Source organism: Eupeodes corollae, chromosome 2, assembly GCF_945859685.1.
Source record: "Eupeodes corollae chromosome 2, idEupCoro1.1, whole genome shotgun sequence".
NCBI lineage: Eukaryota > Metazoa > Arthropoda > Insecta > Diptera > Syrphidae > Eupeodes > Eupeodes corollae.
The window spans coordinates 116,262,633-116,286,571 of NC_079148.1; the positions used below are offsets into that span (position 1 = coordinate 116,262,633).

General features: G+C 32.3%; 2 protein-coding genes across 4 annotated transcripts in view; one reads left to right on the forward strand and one right to left on the reverse strand.

The window, feature by feature from the left end:
* Positions 1 to 1,776: 1,776 nt before the first annotated feature.
* LOC129945569 (LETM1 domain-containing protein 1) lies at positions 1,777 to 3,224 on the reverse strand. Of its 2 annotated transcripts, none has more exons than XM_056055380.1 (4): positions 3,012 to 3,224; positions 2,573 to 2,950; positions 2,228 to 2,516; positions 1,777 to 2,180 (listed from the first exon to the last, which is right to left on the reverse strand). In XM_056055380.1, the coding sequence occupies exons 1-4, from the start codon at positions 3,107 to 3,109 to the stop codon at positions 1,848 to 1,850; spliced, it is 1,098 nt and encodes a 365-aa protein (XP_055911355.1). In that variant the 5' UTR covers positions 3,110 to 3,224; the 3' UTR covers positions 1,777 to 1,847. The 2 variants fall into 2 exon arrangements, with proteins under 2 accessions (XP_055911355.1, XP_055911354.1); XM_056055379.1 differs by having other exon boundaries at positions 2,573 to 2,953.
* Positions 3,225 to 8,794: 5,570 nt separating this feature from the next.
* Positions 8,795 to 23,939, forward strand: part of LOC129946719 (uncharacterized) — a 46,916-nt gene continuing 31,771 nt past the window's right edge. Inside the window, exons 1-3 of one of the 2 annotated variants that reach the window (XM_056057002.1) lie at positions 8,795 to 8,998; positions 19,653 to 20,025; positions 20,976 to 21,137. In XM_056057002.1, the coding sequence (XP_055912977.1) occupies positions 19,798 to 20,025; positions 20,976 to 21,137 (390 nt within the window). In that variant the 5' untranslated portion in view covers positions 8,795 to 8,998; positions 19,653 to 19,797. The remainder of the gene's footprint in view (positions 8,999 to 19,652; positions 20,026 to 20,975; positions 21,138 to 23,939) is intronic. The other variant, XM_056057003.1, reaches the window with a different exon arrangement.

The following is a 23,939-nucleotide window of genomic DNA, read 5'->3' on the forward strand; positions in this document are numbered from 1 at the left end:
ACTTTTCTCTCGAAACGACCCAAGGTGCTTTCATCCGCTTTTGTCAAATTCTACGCTTCTGCACCGTATAGCAGGACGAGGATGATGAGGGTCTTATAAAGCAACACTTTGGTCCCTCGAGAGAGGGCTTTAATTGCTTTCTTAGTCCAAAGAAACATCGGTTAGCAAGAGTTATTCTGCGTTTGACCTCCTCGCTGGTGTTGTTTTCTGCGTTTACAGCGGAGCCTAGGTAGACGAAGTCTTTGACTACCTCAAAGTTACGTCTTTCGATGGTGACGTTTTGACCAAGACGTCGGTGTTGTATATCCTTTCTTGACGACAGCATGTATGTACTTTGTTTTGCCCTCATTAACCGTTAAACCCATTTTTGCCGCCTCTGCCTCAATACTCACAAAAGCACCCTTGACATTTCGCTGAGTTCTTCCCATTATGTCAATGTCAACAGCATAAGCTAGTAATTGGACAGACTTTTGAAAGATAGTGCCTCTAGTGTTGATATGTGAGCTCTGCACTATTCTTTCAAGTAGAATGTTAAAAAAACGCATGACAACTTCTCTAAAAACTTTTTTTGACATCGAAAAGTTCTTTTAAGTTGTTTCCCACCTTTATGGAGCATGCCAAAACTAGACATGGCTCTATACAGCTCGTCCCTCGTTCTTGGGGTTTTTCCAGGATCTGCCGCAATGTGAATATTTGATCCACTGTGGACTTTCCTGGTCTAAAACCACACTGATAAGAACCTATCAGGTAGTTGATGACGTTAGACGTTCACACATTACGGCAGAGAAGATTTTATAGGAGATGTTAAGTAGACTGATTCCTCTATAGTTGGTGCAGTTTAGAGGGTTTCCTTTTTTCAGGATCGGGCAAACAATACTGAGGTTCCATTCATCGGGCATGCTTTTTTCCGACCATATCTTACAGATAAGTTGGTGCATGCTCCTAACCAACTCATCTCCAGCTGCCATCCACTCCAGCGGCTTTATTAGACTTCAGCTTAGATATGGCAATCTTTACTTCGTGTAAGTCGGGAGGACGGGATTGTTGGCTTGTTGAATGGATCATACTGCCTGACAGCGGAATTCGGTTCGCCGTCGCCGTTATACAGTCTGCAGATGTGGTCCTTCCATATCCTTAGCACTGACTGCGGTTCCACTATGATGTTTCCACTTTCGTCTTTGCAGCCTTCGGTTCTAGGTTTCACCTGTTCATAAAACTTTCGAACTTCATTCCAGCTTTTAAACCTCTCAAAATCTTCGACCGCATTCTTCTTCTGAGAAGACGGTGTTCCTCGCCTCTTCTGCTCATAGAGCTCATGAGCAGCTCTCGTTCTTTTATGCAGGGCCGCTTTGCGTGCCTGTTGTTATGCTGCATTTGTCTGCCGACATTCCTCATCAAACCAGGCGTTCCTTGTTGGTGGCTGCTTGAAACCCAAAACATCAGAGGCGTCTTCTTTCGATGTTCGATGAAATTTGGAAATGTAAGCACGAGATTGCTTTAAACTATTGAAATGAAAGCCGAGTCCTAGACACATAATTTCTGTTACCAATACTTTCTATATTATTCACGTTGCCGACTAACAGAAGTAGAAACATTCCAGGGACGTTTTGTTCCTTGTGTTGGCTTGACTAACAATTTCAACAATAACGAAGCCATAGGGAAACTATTCAACCATTAACAATGTTGATAAATCTTCAATCGAATCCTTTGTCAACAAATTCAAAACTCATCTATTACTTTTATATCCCAATGTGCTGACACAAAAACAATTTCAAGTTCTGTTTCAGTTTTGTTGTTTTTTAAATTATATTTCAACTATATAAATGTATAACATTTACCTACGTCATTTAATGCTTTCCATAAATTAATTGCCAATTATTAGGATGGTTGTAGCCCAAGAAAATGGGCAAATGTAAGAACAAACTCATGTGTTCTTCTTTCAACGCCATTGAAACCTTGACCCAGTTTCTTAGCCATTCGACCATTTCTTCGTTGCTAAGATTACATGGATTCAAACCACGAATGAAACATGCATATCGAATGGATTCCTGGGGCATGTTATGGACATCTCCTTCGCGGGTAATAGCCAGGTCCATGTAGTGAATGATAAAAGCAAGTTCAGCCATTCGGTGTCGTCTAAAGAATCCACCAGGCAAGCCGTACATCAATGCGAGCAGTTTCTAAACAAGACTCGTTAAAATAACAAATAAATATTCATATTACTTACGATGTGTTTGGAGCTGAGGGAATTAAATTGATATGGGGGTTTGGCGAAGACCTCTTTGGCTTCTAAAAGCTGATCTACGGATGGATGGAAACCGCTTCCCAATAGTCCAAGTATAGTTTGTATTTCTTCATATTGTTCGTTCTTCTTGGCACCTTTTAGGAGGGCCTGCATGCTTCGTAATACCGCACGATTGTTGTTTAGTCTTTCGGAGAGAACTTGCTGTTGGAATTCACACTTTTGTTGTAGGGTCCAGAAATGCGAGCTCAAAAATGTCCGCGGGTACATGTAACTGGAAATGAGTTCTAGCTAGGAGCCATCATAGAATTTAATTAAGAGTTTACTCACGCAAGAGGAAAAGCGACATAGCCAACCATTGGCAGGGAAGATAGAACAATTGCTGGTGCTACTTTGATCATATCCCTTGGCATCTGCATATACAATTCAAGTTCTTTGCGATTGAGTGCCCTGACACCTTTGGGAGAATCATTAGCAATGCGGGATATCTTTAGGTACCTTTTCATGTCCGAAAAAAATTCCTTCATGCCATCGAAAAATATGCGATACACATTTACGGCGGAAGGGAAGTTCTTTTCAAGGACTTTGTCATAGTTTTTTACATAGTCGAAGAACCGACTTAACATGTAACCCTTGACATTCTGTCGAACATTTTCTCGAGAGAGCTTACTGCTGGGCTTAGGTTTCGGTTCTGGTGGTGGATTATTGCTACTATTGATAAGAGTTGTTGATAACAAAGTTGGGAGAATATAAAATAAAATGGATTTACCTAGAACAGTGACGAATATGTTGAAGTGATGATGGAAGCGGGATGAACCGGGATTCTGAACCGCACGTAAGACGTGCGATCCTCAAAGCCAAAGTCATATTACGCAAGCTTAAGATCCATAGATTTTTTATTTTTCAATCAACAAATTTCTCTGCACCTATGTTTTTTTTCTTAATAAAGGTGATAGATTTAAAAAAGTTGATCAAATGCGGCTGTCAAAGAACTGTCAAAATCATATGTTTGAAAGTTCAGTTTTTCGGAGTTGAGAGGCAGGAAAATAGAAAATTAAGCTTCCAAGAAAACTTCCAGCTTTAAGGTCTAAACAAAATGTTAAATAGCGTATTAAATATTCTATAGATTTTGTAAAGGGTGTTTCTTGGTAACTTGTAAAGATTTAAAATCTGAAGGTTAGTTTTTTAGCTATTATCTTTTAAACTGGTTTAAACAGCATTTCGTGTTTTGTTTCACTATCAAACATCTACAGTTTGGTCTATAATTTAACCATGAATCGTCTTACAAACAACGCTTTCAAATTATTGAATGTTATTATCAAAATGCGTGCTCTGTTAAGAAAGTTCATCGCGCGAAAATTTGTGTTCAGCGACGAAGCTCAATTTTGGCTCAATGAGTACGTAAATTAGCAGAATTGACGATTTTGGAGTGAAAATCAGCGAGAAGCATTGCAAGAGCTACCAATGCATCCAGAAAAGGTCACAGTTTGGTGCGGTTTATGGACTGGTGGCATAATTGGACCTTACTTCTTCAAAGATAAGCGCTGCCGTGATATCAAACTTTTTTTTTGCCCAAAATGAAAGAGCTTGACTTGCATGAAATTTGGTTTTAACAAAATGGTGCCACATGCCACACAGCAAGCGCAACAATGGACTTATTAAGGGGCGAGTTCGGTGAAAGTTTTATTTTACGTTCAGGACCGGTTGGGACCATTTGAAGCGCAGTCAAGGTCAACATTTGCAAGTAAAAATATTCAAACATTAAATTATGTATATGGACAGTACTATCGATTGAAATAAAGATGTCATGCATTTTTCAGAATTGTATGTGTTTTTTTTAAACTTTCCTATAGCTTTTAAAAAATTACCATTTAAAAACAAAATACGAATAAAAAAATGTTTCTACATTGTAGTAAATGCACCAAAACTAATTTTCTTAGAGGGAAGTTGTATGGGCTCTCATTAAGTATTTTATATGAGCTGTTATATTTTACATTAAAAAGTGTTGTAACAAAAAGATCGATTTGTAAGAATCTTTGAAACTCTTTTTTTTTTTTTTTGAAATAAACGCTTTTTCACTTTTTAATAATTGAAGATTGAGGAGCAAAAAATACTTATTAAGTTGAAGTTTAATGAACATTCGTGAAATTTAAGTATACGTCAGTTGAGATTAGTGTATTTTTATTTGTTAGGTTGGCTACACAATGACGAGCAGCAGGAATGCATGTTCCAATAATATTTTCTATAACAGTTTATAACTTTTGGCTGATGGGCTATAATCAAACGATATTGGTACCAAATGAATCGGTGATTGTTAAAACAACATAATTAACAGAATTTTCGAAATCACTTTTATAATGGTTTTGCACTGCTTAGGGGTAAAGCTTTAGGTTGAGAACATAAAAAGAACATAAATTGATACCTGAAACACACAAAAAATCGATTGCGAAATCAGCATTTAGTGTTAAAACAAAACAACATATCTGTTCTGCCATTTTGACAAGTGAGTGTTAAAACACATTTATTGCATGCATTTAACTTCTTTTTACACCCAATGCTGGAAAAACGTAGTAGGCTAATGGTTGTTTTTTGCAGTTTTTTTTCACAATAATATTATTGTCAGTCAGTTGTCCGCGGTCTTTCGAGTTGTTTGTCTCTTAACAAAGTTAAAATTGACTAAATTTTGAATAACAATATAGATTCTTGTTTGGAGATAAGGCCCAGAAAAAGATCAAATAATGCAAACTAATACTAAAGGAAAATTATTAAAAAGACACGTTTATGTGGAGCGTAGAACACCAGTCACAAAGTGAAACCTGTCAAGGCATTGCATGGGTTCAGATTGCAGGTTTTTTTCAGGTGTTATTTTATTAATTTTCAGTTAATTTTTCTATGACTTACGTGGCAAATTGAGTGTTAAAACAACATAACTTACAGTATTTGAGTTGTTTTGTGTCTCAACAAAACGTAGTTAGTTTTTTTTTTTAAATCTCCTTTGCTAAAAAGATTTTTTTTTAACTTTTAACTCTTTACAACTCGAAAAACTGCCCCTAATCAGATTTTGAAGTTAAAATTGTCAATGACCGCGTTGCCAAAAATATAAGGTTTTTTGTCTCTCCTTAAAAGAAATTTTATTTATGTTGTTTTAACAATCACCGATTCAATTGAAAGATCAAAAAGATCTTCCAGACGATATCAATGTTTTTAATTTATACTCAATATGCGATAATATAATTAGATCAGTGTTTGCTGAACAAAAAATACTTCAGTTTCTTTTTACATGGGAATATCTCAAAATATTCAGTGACGACATATAATATTTGTTGGTACATTAACTTATAACCTTTAAGTTTATATATAATTTTATGTGATTCCCTGCCAAAATAACCAGTTTAAGAAAAGACTACCATAACCTATTGTGGAATTTTCAAGAACTGGATGAGGTTCTCATTTTAAAAGTTCTTCCACGATCTTTTAGAAACATTACTATTAAGTTGTTAGGTTATATTCTTTAAAATAATATGTAAAAAATAATATAATATGTTTAAAAAATAAATTTGGTGGAGCAACGTTGAGAACTCTCTGCCATTCCTGTTCGCTAGTAATGTTGTCAGGAATGCAGGAAACTTACAGTTTTAAGCCGAATCCGAACCCGAACATGACAAGAATTATTTAAGAAGTATATGTCAATTTCTCGCAAGAGTTAGTTCCCATGAAAAACTTTGGATAGCACAGACAGAGATTTAACCCAAGACCTCTAACATGACAGTCTTATGCACTAATCAACACGCCACTTGCTAAAAATGCCACCTAAGAGACAGATTAATAATCACAAGCACTTTTCTAAGTTTATAAGTTCTTGGTGTCGTTATCGTCATATCTCTCTGATAGCCTGGAAACCTTAATCCCTTTTCTCAACCCAATTGAGAATTTGTGAGTGGATCTGAAAAAACTTTTAAGCCAGCCACCATGGTTTTTAACAGTAAACACTAACTATGGCTTGAAATACAAAAGTAATGGAACGCCATTCCGTTACGTATGTAAATGCCGAAAATTTGTTCAGTGTATACCGCATCGTATATATGTAGGAATTACATAATATTGAACAAGGGTCTTTTAAGGGGTTGGAGTCGATTTCAATATGGCTCATAATTGTTTAAATTCTGTATTAAAAAATTGTGTATGAACAAAATTCTATATGTTCAAAATTCTGTAGAGCAATATTAGAGTAGAGAATTTTTATAACAGAATGTTTTAGCAAAACATTTTAAGACAATAATATGTATCAATATTTGTTGAATAAGCATTCATTTTTTTGGGTTTCTGAAAAGTTGTTAGTTTTCAGGTTTTTCGTGAATATTTTCAATATTTTGAATACTTGTTTTTCTTTTTTATAGTTTTTCTGTAAATTTCCATAAAATAATTTTCATGAATTTCTTGTTGTAAGTATGTCACATCTTCTGATTTTCAAAAAAAAAGTATACATTGAAACAAGTTATTGCTTTATTTCTACAGATGGTTAAAAAACAAACCTTTAAACATAATAATCTTTAAGCACGCTGTATTTTGTGAAAGTAGTTCTTCAGAGATATAGGTTTTTTCCATCATTTTGGTATGCAGTTTCTTAAGTTTACAGTGTTTAAACAAAATAGATGATTTAAGACATATAGTATTGTGACAAAACAATATCATACAGAATTCTGAAAGGCAATACTTCGACTCTGTCTCTATCACGCTTTGACGACTAAAGAACAAAATCGATTTTAGTAAATTTGGTACAATAAAAGCCAGGTTATATTAAGCGGCTATCCATGATGGAAACAGACACACTTAGGCCAGTTTAATGGCCCATTCTGAATAAAACCAGTTTGAAACCCTTACGAAACGTGAGAGGCTGATTATGCTGGTATGATTTAGATCATTAAGATCGTTAAAGAAGAATTCTTCTAGGTAATTCTTGAGTTTTTGAGCTAGAGCAGGGCATGTACAGAGAAGGCGAAGAACTGTTTCCTCCTCTTCCTAGTCCATACAGCTTCTACAAAAGTCATTTGAGGATACGCCTAGCCGAGTGGTGTGCTTTCCTATTAGACAGTGTCCGGTTATGGCACCTATTCAAGCTTATATGTGATCTGCTTAGAGATAGCAGGCAGATGTTATTCCACCTGGTGTGGTAGGATGGGCTGCACTGTACCTTTCCTGGCGAGTTCATCTGCCTTGTAGTTACCTGGAATGTCTTTATGGCCTGGCACCCAGCAAAGGTAAATATTAAACTGCTGTGCCATCCCCATTAGAGATGATCGGCAGTTATGGACGGTTATAGAGTTTGAAGAAGACAGAGTCCAGAGATTTTATAGTGGCCTCAATATCTGAGAAAATACGGATATCAAATGTTGATATCACGTTTTCTTTAAAAAATAAAAGCCAGCACTTTTGAGAAACATTTATAAAGCTGAAGAACGAATTGCCCAACTCGTCTTTGACAATTTGTAGACACAACAATGCCAAAACCACACTTTCAAACAATTACTCTTGACCTTTATTTTTTAGTATTTAAATATATTTTCCAATTTGAAGATACATAAAATACGTAAATACATATGTAAGTGTAAAGTCAGTATCAGAAATCAGTAATATTTTTAATGTCTCTATTTTAATATGTGTTGAAAGTGTTCCATATATAAATTTAATATATATATTTTTTTAATTAATCCTCCGGAACTATTAAGTGTATAATTATTGCTCAAAAATAATTTTCTGTTGTCCTTCCAAATGTAGTAAGAGAAACCCGTCCTTAATTGGTTAACTCATTAATTTAAATGTTCTCAACACGTTTTTCATATTTTGATAACATCTGCATAAATGTCTGTATACATATGTATGTGTCAACTAAAACTATATTCATTATTATTCTTCCGTTTCCTTGGACACATTGTAGATACATATATATATATGTATATATTTTTTAATTTAAAATTTTTAATGTAAAAGTAAAAGTAAACTTGTCATGCTGAGAAGAAATTCTTTTATTTTTGTTGTTCTTCTTATTCCCATTTCACTTGTATATTCTAAGACATCACCTCGAGCTATAGTCCCCCCAAGTTTGTTGAAATAGATACACTGTTACAATGAGCTATATATTTTTTTGTAGATCCTTTTTTCATCTTACTGTATATAAAGTATAGCATCAGATACACCCACATTCATACCAACTAGGATATCCTTTCGTATTAATTTGATGGTCAATGTTGTTTATCAAAACAAAAAATGCATTACATGGAGGAAGGTATCTAACGAAAACAACACGAAAAAACGAAACAAGGGACAAAATAACAAAAAAAAATAAACTTTGGAACTTTTGCATTCGCGAAACAAAAATACCAAAAGTATCTACATACACACATACATATTGTCACTATACTCTATAAGACTCTCCGGCCACTCCGCGCAGAACTCAAAAATCATGGAGCAAAAGCTGCTGAAACCGAAACGAAGCACCTTCTGCTCTGCCCAAAAGTCTCCCACCCGCGTTGACTCAGTTCGTTCTCAGGCACCGTGCTCTAAACATATCGGATGGAAACGGTCTGGTCTAAAGTGTTAAAAAAAATTATGTTCGTCTCTGAAAAGTTTGCAACTTAGTGGCACTTATTTATTTTTAAAGTGGTCGCAGTCATTTCTGCATCAAAATATCCTTAAAAAAAGATGTATCTATAGATGTAAATTTAATTCAATTTAACCAATCCTTTTATTGTGCTCCTAGTAAGTTATCTTAGGAGAACATTCCTCAAAGATATAAAGTACCCTCCCAAATATAAAAATTTGTGTGTTCTCAACCAGGAAATGTGATGTCTGTGTAGAAAAGGATGTATTTAGTGAAATATCCTTGAGATATCCTTATCTATAGTTTTTGTTGTTCTTCTGTAAGTTTATCTGTAAGTGGTGTAGTTGTATCTTGTATCTTGTATCTAACAAATGAACAAGGTTATGAAACAAAAGTAAAAGTGAATAAGAATAACACATCTCGGATATTATGTGCAAACAAAAATATACATACTCGTATAAAGGATACAAATGAAGAAAAGGATAAATAAGAAAAATGGAAAATGAAAAACGAAATAATTGCTATGATGCTCGTGTAATCTTTAAATCTTTACAATAAGCTAAGTATACCTACTTTCAAAAACAAAACCCAAAGAAAAAAAAACTGTTTCTAAATGAAATATCAAAACTATAAAGAGTCATCTACAGAGCTACACTCTTCTGGTCTTCTGGGTCTGGGTCTGGACCGACCCCGATGGCTGTATTTTTGCCTTGAAGATGTTTAAAAATACTCGTAAAAATACAACACAAATATGAGTACATAGAGAATCTCATCATAACACAAAACAACCCAACCTCCCGGCTTGGCTTCGACTACACCAGCTTCAGCTTCACTTATATAGCTACAGCATCGGCTCCCTGCACATTGGGATGTGTGTACATATACAAGTTAGATGCTTTTATCTAACCTTCTATGGGTACACATAGCATTTCAAGGATACCTTGACAAGAGCAAAAATATTTGTTTGAATACCCGCACTTTTTGTCGCTCTTATACCTTTTTTATCATCTCTTCTCTAGAGTGAAATGTCGAGTTAGAAAGATGAGTCCTCAGTGTGTACTCGTACTCTATACTCTGTTGATACTAGGATATGTTGTTGTTTACTCGAAAGCGAACTGTCATTTTAATTACTTTCAAGGAGGTGAAAACTGACAACAAAGAAGGACATTCAGATGGAAGGTAGTGCAAAAGATAGCTATAAACGTGTGATTTCATTTCTAAGGTTCCACATACGCCATAGTGAACTATAACATCTTCGTTTTTTTTTTTGGTTTTCTCTGCTTTGCTTTTACTTGTGATGTCAGTCGTCGTGCCACGCGCGCCGTGCGGCTCCACGCTGCTTCAAGCCGCTTCGCGTCACCTTAGTGTACTCATAGTTTTCTTTGAGGACTTGCATTTCGTGTGACTTTGTGCCTTCTGACAGGATGTTGAACATGCTAATGTGAAATTTATTATTTATGAAGCTTGATGGCGCGATTTGTTGTTGTTTGTATAGTTGCAAAGGGTTGGCAGGTCATATATTGTGTGGTGTTGCTATGATATGTTCTCACCAAAGGCTGGAATGAGAATCAATAATATCTATTACCAATAAAACCGCTTGTAAGGCCAATTGTTAAAGACTGATGATGTGTCAGGGGTTTCAACAAGTGTTTTCTACATGCAGCTTAATACTCATTCTGTTACAGCGATAATCTGATTAGGTACACAGTGTTATTAGTTGTTGGTTGTTGTGTACGCTTGTTCTTTTTGTTTTTGTTTTTTCCTTTTGAGATTAAACGAGGGATCTACGAGGGTTTAACTTAAGTTTGGGTGTGTGATCACTTAAGTTGCAAACTCTTAATTAAGTTTCTGATGTCTGTGGCATATTTAACTAGAGATAAAGATAATGAACGCTTGTATATCATAAACGGTTTAACTTATTAGTTTATGGATATTGTATATGAAGAGAGGTTTATACATTTTTTGTAGTGTGTATATAGAAAAATTATATAGCGTGGGAAAAATCTATTTAAATTTTTTTAAGAGAGCCAGAGAATAAATTTCAAATTCAAGGAAATAATTTCAAACTTTATTTTTAAAGGATCTCTGCAAAACATTTTTTCTTAAAGTACATTAAATATATATGTATTGATTAATGTAATTTGTTGTTAATTTGTGCATGCCACTGCCTGTCTGTATAAATTAAAAGATTTGTATAAAGTTAAATTTTATAATTCCATAAATGGCTCAACGTATTAATACTCACATAGAGGATCTTAGCTTAAGGGGGTATTCTGGTCTAGAAATTAAAAAAAATCGATTTTTTTTTCTTTTCATATTTTCATAGTTTAACTATTTAAGAATATGTCTACTAGAGGATTTTCCCAAATTCAAATTATTTTCGGAGAAATAAGTATTTTGCTGAGCAGCCATCCAAATCGGTTGGGCTGCAACTAATAGAACAAAAGACATAATGGGGTACTTTAAACGCGTTTTTCTCAGAACTGTCTTTTTGAATCTGATACCCACGATTTCTCAGGTTCTGCCGAACCGATTTACTTGAAATTTTAAGAAAGTCTTCTTTAGGGACTTGTCTACGTCCGGAACTACGGCCATCCCCAAATTTTTATTTTTACTATTTTTAACAAATCGAAGAATTTTCAAAAAAATGGTAAATTTTTTGTATTTTTCTTTAGACAGCCGCCATTTTGTAAAAAAAAATGTTTGTAACTTTTCCGTAGTTCCAGACATTGCGACATTATTGTAGATTAATAATCTTTTTTAGTTTTTGATTTCAGATTTCTAGGAGAGTTAAAATCGTGGGTATGGTCACGCACCAAATTTTTGAGACGCACTACTCTATCAGCTGATAACTAACGGAATTTTTATTTTTTTTTTACTTTTTTATTTTTTTTGTATGCTTCTAATGTGAATAAATAATGTATAAAAAAATTGATGGTAAAATTGTAGCTTGCTTTTTTCTACAGCACTTCAAAAATTACATAAATTTCATGTCTCTAGACCAGAATACCCCCTTAAACATTTATAGTGTTGAATAGATTATATTTCTAAGAGTCAGTCATTTTGGGATTTAAGTGTTCCTTTTTGATAAACTTCAATTTGTAAGGATTAAGATTTACTTGTTTTTTTTTTTTTGATTTTATTACAACTTCTCTTCCAGTGCACCAAATAACGATGATTCTCCGCAGTATTTTTTTTTAACGAAAAAACTTTTCAAATCTATAGGAATACAAATCGAACATTAGATTTTGAAACTGAATTTTAAGCTCATATTTTTTATTTTGTTCAAGAAATTTCTAAAATTTGGTCAGAAAGGATAATTTTCTAAAAATTAAAACAGTCCGTTTGAGAACTAGGGCCTTTTGACTGACAACTCTCTGACAACTTTCTAAATGTTTCCAAAAATAAAGGTGCGAACTGTTAAATAAAGAGCATAGGTAGATACATTTGTAAGATGACAGTTAAAGCTATTACCATCCGTCATCCCTAAGTTATTTGAGTCTATTATTTGTAAAGTCATATCGTTTAATTGTAAGTCTATAATTTGTGACAGTCAACATGGTTTTGTTCAAAATAAGTCAACAGTTACTAACCTCTTTCATTTCAGTTCATTTTGTTTAGATTCGTTTGAAAAACGGAAACAATTTGACTGTGTCTTCACAGACTTCTGTAAGGCCTTTCCTAAATTGTGCCATAAAACATTAACTTCCAAACTTAAATTCCAATGCTTTAACGATAAATTTGTTAGTTGGGTTTCGCTGTACTTACATAATAGACCATACAGCGTTGTTTTTAGGAATGGGCGGATATTGATATTAGTTTTTTAAATTTTCTAATGAATACAAAAATAAATAAAATTGAATTGAAGTTAAAATAGATCTTAGGGCCGAAAGGCATTAGTATTAAGTATTATTGTTTAACTTAGAGTGTCCATATAGGACCATTAAGTTAGTTGTAAGTTATGGATAATTAGGCTAGTTTTATGAATTTTTGTCTAGGTTTAAGATTGAATTAATAAAAATGAATTTAAAAAAAAGAATGAGCGGCCATCATATTTGTATACCAACTCGGGCGTACCACAAGGTAGCCACTTAGGACCTTTACTGTTTATTTTGTACGTTAACGACTTACCTTCTATTATAGAACACTTACCTGTTTTAATTTACGCTGATGGCATTCAAATTTTCAAACGTATTGACAACTGTTCACTCCTACAAGATGATCTAAATAGTTTTCGTGAATAGTGTTTTATAAATAAGATTTTACTAAACATAGAATATAAATCAATGTGTTTTCAACGCAAATAAAATGTTTTGACTTTCAATTATCAATTAGACAGTTCTTATTTGACTTAACTCTCTACTTTCTCTGACCTAGGTAATATTCTTGACTCAAAATTAACTTTTACAAATCATTATGACTATATTATTAAAAAAGCAAATAAGACACTCGAATTTGTAAAACGGTTTTCACATGATTTTCGCGACCCTTATATTCATAAACTTCTTTGTATAACATTTGTAAGACCAATATTGAAATATGGCTGCAAAATATGGACTCCCTTTTATTCAGTCCATATAAACAGAATAGAAGGAGTACAAAGAAGATTCATGTGCTTCTGCCTCTGTTTCTTCCCATGGTCAAATAGGCTCGAACTTTCACCGTACAATCGTATGTTCACGCTCATAATTTTTCCATCGCTTTCTAAACACAGAGAGTACATTCAGCTGTGCTTTATTATAAAATTAATCAATGAGTCAGTCATATCATCATCAATTTTGGAACGATTAAACTTTATTTATAGCCGTTCAAGTATTTGAAGACAAGTTCCTTTACATCCTATATCAAGCAGATCGAACTATGGTAAAAACAGTCCCCTCAACCAAATGATTTCAGTTTACAACAAGTATTACTTTTTGGTATATTCCGTAAGCGATGATTTTAAAAGTAAAACATTTAAAGTAAATTTTTTCAATACTTCAGTTAAGCTTTTTTTGCAAATCGCTTAAAGCATTGTAAATCTATTAATCTACGAATAAATGTAATATTAGTCTTAAGTTTTCTCGTTAGTTTGTTTAATGAATTCAATAAAATCAAACTCAAACCAACCTTTCAAAGAAATGTCAACGATGGAGCTTTATTTATGACTATTTTTATTTGTAATCACTTTTTGGTAACCCCAAAAACAAATTTCCTTGAAAATTCAAGCCCATAATAAAAATATTTAGTACCCATCTACAGCATTTTAAACTGTTGTTTTAGAAATATGTGTACAATACGAGCATTTGTCTTCCAAATTTCTATAGTTCCGTGGCATTTTATAGCAATATACCAATTTTTTGCTTAGAATTAAAGACTCTACAAAACTATTCATTGTCGTTTGTCATTAAATATCATTTTTCTGCCATTATCTTGAAAATAACTAAAAGCCCCGTAGGCGATTAGCACCAAGTAACAAACTTATGCTATATTTGTATTCCCCACTTTATGATAAAGTTACTTTTTCAATTTTGCAACAGACGCATGAGTTTTTCCGAAATTGGTTGTAGAACCTCTGAATCTTGCTTCAATTAATTAATATTTTTTTTGGACGAAAGCTTCGTTAAAATTGTTTTTGTGTGTTTTAAGACGTTGTCCGTATTTTCGTTGAAATTAAGCACCTTCTTATGCACAAGCAAACAAAAATTGAGCATTTGGTAAAACCTTTATAAAATAAGAAAATTACGTATACGCATAGTGAGCAACTTTAATCGTCGTTTTAGAGAGCATACCCACGGGTATATATATTTACATATTAATTTTACTATTGGTCGTTAGATTAGATGAAATTAGATGAGATAAGGTTAGTTTAGGTCAAGCTAGATTTATTTTTCTTCAACAAATAAAAGGAACTTGCGATAAATGTTTTACGTGGAGTCTATTTGTTTTGTTAACATTTCTACAAAAAACTTCAATTTTTGTGCACAAGGTATTTATTGTATGTATATCTAATAGTTTGTTTTTTAAATTAAAAGATTGGCTAATTTTAATCTGTGTTAACAATTATTTGCATTTAGTAAAGCAGATGAATATGAGTTAAGTCAATGCTTAGTTGAGAATAGGCTGACAGTGCCGAAATACCTCTAATAAGAAATGCTCAGTTCCTACTATTTTGAAACTGTGTTCCAAAGTCTTACATATTCATAGTTACATATCTCGTACATAGATTGTTTGTTGGTTTCATTTTGCTTTTTAAAAAAGATTTATTTTATGTGACAGAGAAATTGACACACATTCTTAAATGCCTTTAAAAATGACATTTTACAATTTCAATCTAATCATCTTACAATGGCTGACATTGGTGTTATTTTCGTACAAAGTTGTAAGTTTACGGGATTGTATGATAGTTAAGATATAGTTTCTTAAAGACAAATCTGGCAATATTTTATTTTATAGACTCCAATATTTGGTTTAAATTAAATTTAACTTAGCCCGCTTTCAAGAACCAACATTTTCTGCAAATAGACCGTTTTACCTTTTTGATGTTTACAAAAAAATCTTATAACCACTTTATTTTAACTTTGTTAAAATTTATCGTATTCCTTCACAAAAAGAAAAGTACAATTCTTTTAATAATTTTGTTTTTTTTCTTTGAGAAATTTCAAAGATTGCTTATTTCATCAAGTCTCACACGTTTTATTTTTAATAACCCACTATTCGAGCAGCTTCCACTTTAAAGCTGATGTCGTCTTTCAGCATTTAACAAGTAAAAACGACGCCATTACTAAAAGTCGAACAATACACGCTTCAATAATGCATATTGGTTAAATTCCCTAAAATTACAAATGTTTTGTTGGAACATCTATCAATAGTATAGTAGAATCTTACACGAATAACGAACACAATATCAGTAGTATGATTACTACCGATAAAAGTTAAAGTAAAATCTTACTACGGATGGGTTTTTGACATTTATAAGAGTCTCGTATGGTTCTTATGTGATTTCGTTCTCAAATGTTGGTACGATTGATTGCATTTGCATTTCTATTTCGATGGCTGTGTTCGTTGTGCATTTGGAATCATGTGTTTTCCAATCAATCGATTACTGTTGATATTATTTAGTTTTGTTAGTGAAAATTGACAAACTCGGCTTATTTTGCAAGAGAAAACAATAGGAAAGATAATTAACTTTTGCTATGTTTCCACCAAAGGTTTATCTTAGTTTAGATTAAACAAAATCTTTTTGTGTTTCCAATGCACAAAAAGATTTAAAAAAGAAGTTTGACAGCTCTTTCTAAAATGCAAATGGTGTTTCGAAATGTTTGTCATTTTATTAGTTTTAGTTAGTTTTTTTGCTGAAGTTGATTTTAACTTTTATTTTTCATAAAACTGTCTTGTACTTGTGTTTTATTTTTAAATTATTATTCTAACATATCTTCTTTCAGTTGTACCAATTTTCAAATGCAAAAATCTTTCAACTGCCGATGCGTTTTTTTGCGAATTTTCTACTATCTTGTTTATAGAATGCCAAAAAAACACGTGTAATGATGAAGTTATAATTACTGCGAAAAAGTGATCACGATTGGCCACTGAGAACTTGTGATTTAACACCTTTAAATTGTTTTTGGGGCGTACTTGAAAAATCTTAATAGCTAAACCACAATCTTGCGCCGACTTTGATATTGAATATAAACAGTGGGCTAATATGAGGCGTTCTAAAATGTTACCTCCAGCTTTGTGCTCGCTTTTGATAGTAAATATTGTAATCTAGGGCTTAACACCCGAATAGATCTATTTTCTATTTTGAGAGCTCACAACTGTATTCTTGTTGAGATTTTGTTTCATCTATTTCAGAATTTGTGTATAGGAGCAGTGTCTTCCCTTCTGTTGTTCACTTTATATAAAAACGAAAAGAAATAAATAAGTATATTAAAAAAATTAAGATAAACTTATGCAAACTTTTTTCTTAACACTCGAGGTTTGAAACAGCGTTACCACTTCTTAGAAAAAATGTGGAATTTTTGAGGAAAAATGCGAAGTAGATTGAGAAAAATGGAAGTAGAAAACTAGAATTATTTAAGAGTTCATGTCATATAATTCAATATGTTAATGTTACATTTCTTACATTAATCGAAATTGCAAGGATTGGGATCGTGCTGGTCAGATGAAATGACTTTAGGATGCTTTGATTGCAAAGGACGAGCTCTACAGAAATTGTTATTGAATTCATAATAAAATTTCTGTACACAAACATTCCTTTTATCTTTTTGTTTTGGATAACTTGAAAATAAAAACTTCATATTTAAAAATTAAAAAATCAAATCTAAAATAACACTAGAGCACAATTGAACAATGAAATAAAATGCAGGACTTAGTCGCATGCACTCGGTCATGTATCGAAAAAGTCTGTTCAAAACTATTTCCTGTATTTTAAAATTTAAAATGTATCTGCAGACATTTTTGTATACATTCTTTTTAGTTTTAGTTCTAAAATATTTTTGGTATGCAGTTTTTTAAAACTTGTTATTAGACGTCTTGCATTTTAATTTTGTTAAACAAAGATGACCTATTTTCAAGATCAAAAACAAACAATATTTTTTTTTTTAAATCAAAAACAATTATCATAAAATATTATTAAATTAAAATAAAAAGCTTTTGTAGAAAAAAAAAATAGTTAAGTTCTTAAGAAGACTTAAAAAAAAATTAAGGTTTTATGGGGAGAACCCTTCTGAAAAATACAAAAATATTTATATTCGCAAGTGAAAATGACAAAAGGTTTAAGCTACAATACAATAGATACGAAATAATCTCACTACAAATGCAAACACTCAAGCGATTTTAATTTTCATATATTTTTTAAAAACATTTTGAGACTACATACAAGAGTGATAAATAGAAAAAAGAAGAAGATTCCGTCTATTTTTATTAGAATTGAAGTAGGTAGAAACACAGACCTTAAAAATGAAGTAGATTTCAATATTTTGGTGATGGTGCAAAGTAGGAAGTAGATTTGATTTTTTTTTTTAAGAAGTGGATCTACTTCAATTAAAGTAAAGTGGTAACTCTGTTTTGCAAATTCTTAGCTAACGCTTTATGACACATGACATCGTAAAGTTGGCAAGACCCCTGAAAAGGTTGACCGACCTAAAGCACTATTCACATGAGCACGACCAACCGCGACTGAACGAATATTCGTCGATTTTGACATTTCTTTCATATGGAAGTTTTTATTCGTCGCAAATGAACACCATTTACCACCGAAACCAAAACAAAAATGATTTTTTTAGGTTAAGTACTTGCGATTATTTTATTCGTTGCGAGTGTGGATCATGTGGAACGCGAATAAAGTTTGACAGTTCGTATCAACTACAATTTTTTTCGTATTTTGAAAAGTAAAAGTATGAATCTTAAATCAAAAGAAACTATATTGATATCGTTTTGTTAAGGATTTGTATGGAAATATGTCTTCAAACGTAAATAAACTCACATTTTGTAATTCATTCGTTGGTCGTTGGTCGCGTTCATGTGATTACTGCTTAAGGCGTACTTGTAGTTCAGCTATAAAGATAGAATTAGTAAAGTTATCGATGAGAAACAGTTCCTCACATTTTATGGTACTGTATCCATTTCAGTTAAATTTTTCTTTTTTAACTTAAAATATACATTCTTTTTTTTGAAAAATACTCTTTTTTGTAAATATCTTATTATTTAAAGCCCAAGTTTAATGATTTTTTAGATAAACTTTATGGGATACCCTATCACCTTTAGCTCGTACCTTAGAGCTGTTATTTTCATTTGCTTTTTGGTGCTTTTGAGTTATTTAAACAATTTAAGTGATTTAAGAAAATTTTGTCAAATATTTGTATTTATATGTAAATAATTAATATCCAAACGAAATGTTTAACTTGAAATTTTTTCGAGTAACCCTGTAATTCTTTTTATTTATTATGCTCTTTTATTGCTGTGAATTAAAATCGAAGGGATACGCATTCACCTTATTGTCAATCAATGTTAACGCCTACAGGATCAATATTCCTTACGACAGAAACCAGTTTTGCAAGACGAGTGTGCAGCTTTAAAAATGTTTAAATTTACAATTTAATTTATTTTTTTTTTTTTGAAAAGAAACGTGTCATTCGCTCGAGTAGATATTTCAACATATTTTTGTATATGCTAAATCATAAATTAACGAGACGTTTAACATATAAGAATATTTTGGAAAGCATTATTATTTTTCTGAAACACTCGAAGGAAAACACACTTTTCCCATTCTCGTTGTTGGTTTCCTTCCATGAAAAAGTCCAAAGCAATTTCAAACGATTAGCTTACCCACAAAGAACCATTGAACATCAATATGTCTCACGAGCATCAAACCTGAAACTTTCTGACATTTTGACATTTAACGGTATATCTAACTGTTTCCTACACATAGGGATATGTATGTGTTTTTTAAGCTACATACACATGACAAAAAGAAAGAAAATTGAAAATGAAAAAAAACAACAACATAAACAACAACGTTGGTCGTTGTCGCTGTCGTAACTCTATTTATATATCAATTTTCTTTTCTCGTTGAATTTTTCTTTTGAAAAATTATCTTTTTTTTCAGTATCTATAGGTATGGGGGGTTTTCGAAATGTGTGTTCATCGCCTGTCAATGGCTTTTGAATACGCCTTTGTTTTTATAAATTATATTATTCTCTATTGTACATATTCCTCTTTCTTTTTCAAGTTATTCCAAGTACCAAATATGATAATCACATTTCAACATGAACTCAAGAGAGTACGTACTCGTGCATAGTTTGTGTAACGCTTTTCAAATTTTTTTTACAGTAAAAACAATAACATAGAGATTTGTTATTTTTGAATTCTTTGGATAATGAATGCAATGGAAAAACAAAATTATATCTGCAGTTGAAGAAGACGGATTTAAAAATAAAAGAAAAAAATTAATGATTTTAATTTATGTATATTTTGAATGAGAACTTCTAAATACATTGGAAACACAAACACAATGCCTATTAACATTCTGGATGTGGATCATTTCGCAATAAGTGCCATAGTCACCGGGGCCATGCAAATTATATTTTTTATGATCAACTCGGCGTTCCATATGGACAAACTTACGGATTTCGCCGGAGGAGTAAACTTTATAATTATAGCCCTCTTGACATTCTACTTGGGCCAAATCGACCGGCCTTCCAAGGTGAGTACTTTATAGTTATTCGTCACCCACAAAAGTACACATCCGTTGCAGTGCATATAACTACTACATGTGTATATTCTATAGTGATAGTTGGATGGTGTGCTTGTGCAGTTTTAAGTTATTATTAACATTTTCTTGTAGTGTGCATAGAAAGTGCCCCAACGATAGTGCACCGTTATCGAAAATCAATGAACCTCTAAACTTTTAGATACAATATAGTCGGTAGCCTCCCGACCATGACCATGAATTAAAAAAATTTTTTTTTTTGTATTTCTTTTATTTTCAAATTCAAGGGAATTACTCTATTAAGCTGGCCAAATGCCACTTGAAAGTTTCAAGGTTGTCTACCCCTTTTTCCATCATGCAGAGAAAAAAAACACATTTAACTATTTCTTGAGGACTTTCTTTTGCAAGAGTGTTCTCTGTATATGAAATATTGTACCTAAGTGAGGAAGAGCACTTATTCATAAATGTACTTCTTTGACTTAGTTTTCCTACTCAACGTTCGTATGCATACTGAAAGCAAAATTTTGATAGGCAAATTTATTTCTTTTTATTTTCAAAGATTTTTCTTAAATATCTACATCTATACATCATCCATATGGAATGTGCTTTACATATGTAAACAGATAATTATCATTCAAACCAACCGATAAATCAGCAACGTTTTTATTTTATGTTTTTGTTCGAGTTTATTAATTTTAAAGGAGAAATTATTTTCAATTCCATAACCCATATGAACTTGAAAATAAACAAGAAAAATGCACGATTATTACACATTTTGGGATGTGTATGAAAACATCTTTTTTTTGGTTTGTTTTATAAAATTAAATTTTTCAAAAATATTTTTGAAATATTCTTTCCTGCATTGAAATATATTGAAAGCTGTCCAAACAAATGGTGCAAGTGTTTATAAGACTTTTTGCATTGTATTTTTTTTTTGATTTTAGTCATATGACAGCCGACAACTGATGATAACAATTTTTGTTTGTCTCTGGGGAGCGAGACTTTCTGGATACCTTTTATATAGAATCGTAAAAATTGGGCGAGACAAACAATTTGAAGATACGAGAAGGAATATAATACGATATGCAATATTTTGGACATTCCAGGTAAGAAACTTACAGAATTTTATTATTGATTACTTAGATTTGAAAAAAAATATATACAAAAATCTCACGTTGGGCGCCATTTATTTCATTACTTACCTATATATTAATGGTTTCTTTAAATATAAAGGATATTTAAATAATTCTCAATTTTCACATTCGTACTGTTGTAAAAGTTTAAGAGCAATTGATACAATGTGGTGTTCTTTTCATTTTACACAAGTCTAAAGCCACAAGACTTTTAGAATGTAGGGCTCTTTAAGTTTTTTTTCTTTTGATTTAAATATTCATAAAGAGACTGGGATACAACCCACACTGATAACTTTTTATCGGTGCACTTACGCAAATGATATATTTTTGAAGTCATTAGGGTTCATTTAGGGAGTTAGTTAATTTGGTCAAAATAATTGGGAAGGTTTTATTTGTAAGAAAAACTGAAATTTTATAAAAACTAACCAAATATTAAGAAGAAAATTTGTTATTTTATGAATTAAGTTTGAAACGAATATGCTTCTTTGTTTTCAAGGTATTTAAGTCAAGATTTGATTTTTACAAAGTATTAGTTGATTTATAACATTACTAGCTGATCAGACAAATATTGTTTTGTCATATAAATAATTTCAGGAGAATATTTTGATGAAAATAAATGACTTTTTGTAAGTTTAAGTAATGTGGTATATAAGTGGGAAAAGCATAGAGCACTGTACACGGTAACAAAATATTGAAATAACAAATCACCAAACGATTTTCTTTCATTTATTAAAATTAATTCTTAAAAATTAGATACATATCGCTATTTATGACAATACTACAAAACAGAGTCTACAATATTTTTTGTGATCCCATCTTTCCCCAATACAAACAAACTGGATGGTTTTCCCACTCGAGAGCACGACATGTGTAATTGTCCGTGTGAAAGACATCGTTTGGCCTTGAGACGTATTGCGATAGTCATTGCAAATGTCAATCTAATTGGAAATTGAAGGCGTTTGTATTGAATTAGCACATCTGTGGGAATAATTTAGGGACTCGGGGTTATAATATATTTTCACCTCGGAATTTGCTACTTAGAATAATGGTTTCGATCTTATTTTTCATTAATTTTTTGAATACTATTAGTGTGCCGTTGCACAGCCGTGGTGTGTTCAAATTACTAAACAAAATGACGGGAGATACAACCTTCAGTTGTTAATTAGGCGGTGGCATGCCTGGTAAATCCAAAGAGTTCATAAACTGATGGATAATTTACAGCTTCGGAAGCATCACAAACTGTACCAATAGATTTGAATGACAACAAATCTCCTGGTAACAAATGTTGTATCTTGAGATTTAATTCGATGACATCCACATTTTTTGCTGCTAAAATTGCTCTTTCTGCCAGCCACTCATGATTCGTATATTCTCTGTGTACATCTGGAAATATCTTGTCAATAAGAACATCTTGTAAATCAATAATAGTGCAGAAATTGACCGGCAGTTTTATGCATCCAGTTTCATCTGTAGTAACTTTTACGTCACCTATATCTAACTTTTGCTTTGAGAATGTTTCAGCTGCTGGATCTTGAACTTTCAGTTGTTGTTGTTTTCAACATTACGCCACAGTGGCGATGATTTTTAGCACACGTTGATCTCATCAGCGAACGTTGAACGCTGATTAACGGGAAGTGTTTGTCTGAAATCACCTAAATAGAGTGCCGCCAAATAGTTTTTTATATCTTATCTATCAATGTTCAACGCCTCAAGCGAATGTTTGTGTGCCATAGTGCATTCATCCCGGATGATAATTTTACACTGTTTCAGCACTGTGGCCAAGGATGATTGTTTTTCTATATTCTGGGTTATTTTGAATATTTAGTGAATGAGCTGTTCTGCCTCCGTTCAATAAAGTTGCGCAATACCAGAAGTAAAACAGCCATTGCGATACCATTATTTGATCGTATTTTAGCAAGAATTAGCGAAATAAGGAAAAATTTGCAATAAAAAAAAAAGAATCTACCTTGTCCTGCCGAAACTGCGAGCATGCTGTGTTCATAAATGGTTCTTTGTTCTTCATTCATAAGTGGGACATTGCGAGCAACAATCGCTGTCATTTCTACAGTATTGTCTTGTTGTTCACGATTCAATTCAGCGTCTATTAAATCAGATGCATTTAGATTTTGTGAATGCATACCGAAATGACTGAGTGGTAAGATGGCAATGATAATGCAAAGATCCTCAATAGCAATCAATGCTTCATTGTACATAGCGTTACTTAATGCTATCGTAAGATTGTTGCACCGTGTACGATGTTGATGCAATTAAACAATAGCACTAAGGAATATAAAAAAATAGATAACAACCTATTCTCAGATCTACAGAATGTATATGCAAAATTTCATTGAAATTGGTTAAGTCGTTTCGGAGGAGAATAGCAACTTACACTGTAATTGTTTGTTCTTAAAATATTCGAAGTGACGATTTTTTTCATTTTTTTGATTTGTCAAAAACAAATGCTGTTGATTTTTTAACTTTTGCCGATTACTGATTTCCCGAATTGAAAATTTTAACATTTTGTAAGGTCCTTAGAACCCAAATACAGGGTTTTTAAAAAAAATGTCTGTGTGTACATGTACAAACAACGTTCGTAAGTCCCTACGTTCGGGAACGATCAGAGATATTAACTTCAAATATCTCTCGAACAAATAACGCCAGCGTTTCCATTTGTGCATATTGTATATTACATGATGCGATGTGATATTAAATTGGAATACATTTAAAACAAGTCATTCAACAATTTATTTATTGATGAATAAAAAAAACCTACTG

Bases quoted from the DNA above. Each gene is read 5' to 3' on its own strand.
- LOC129945569 (XM_056055379.1), bottom strand. From the start codon at position 3,109: ATGACTTTGGCTTTGAGGATCGCACGTCTTACGTGCGGTTCAGAATCC. The intron at 2,954-3,011 runs GTAAATCCATTT...TCTTATCAATAG, and splicing joins CATATTCGTCACTGTTCTAG to TAGCAATAATCCACCACCAG. The intron at 2,181-2,227 runs GTAAGTAATATG...AGTCTTGTTTAG, and splicing joins CCCTCAGCTCCAAACACATC to AAACTGCTCGCATTGATGTA.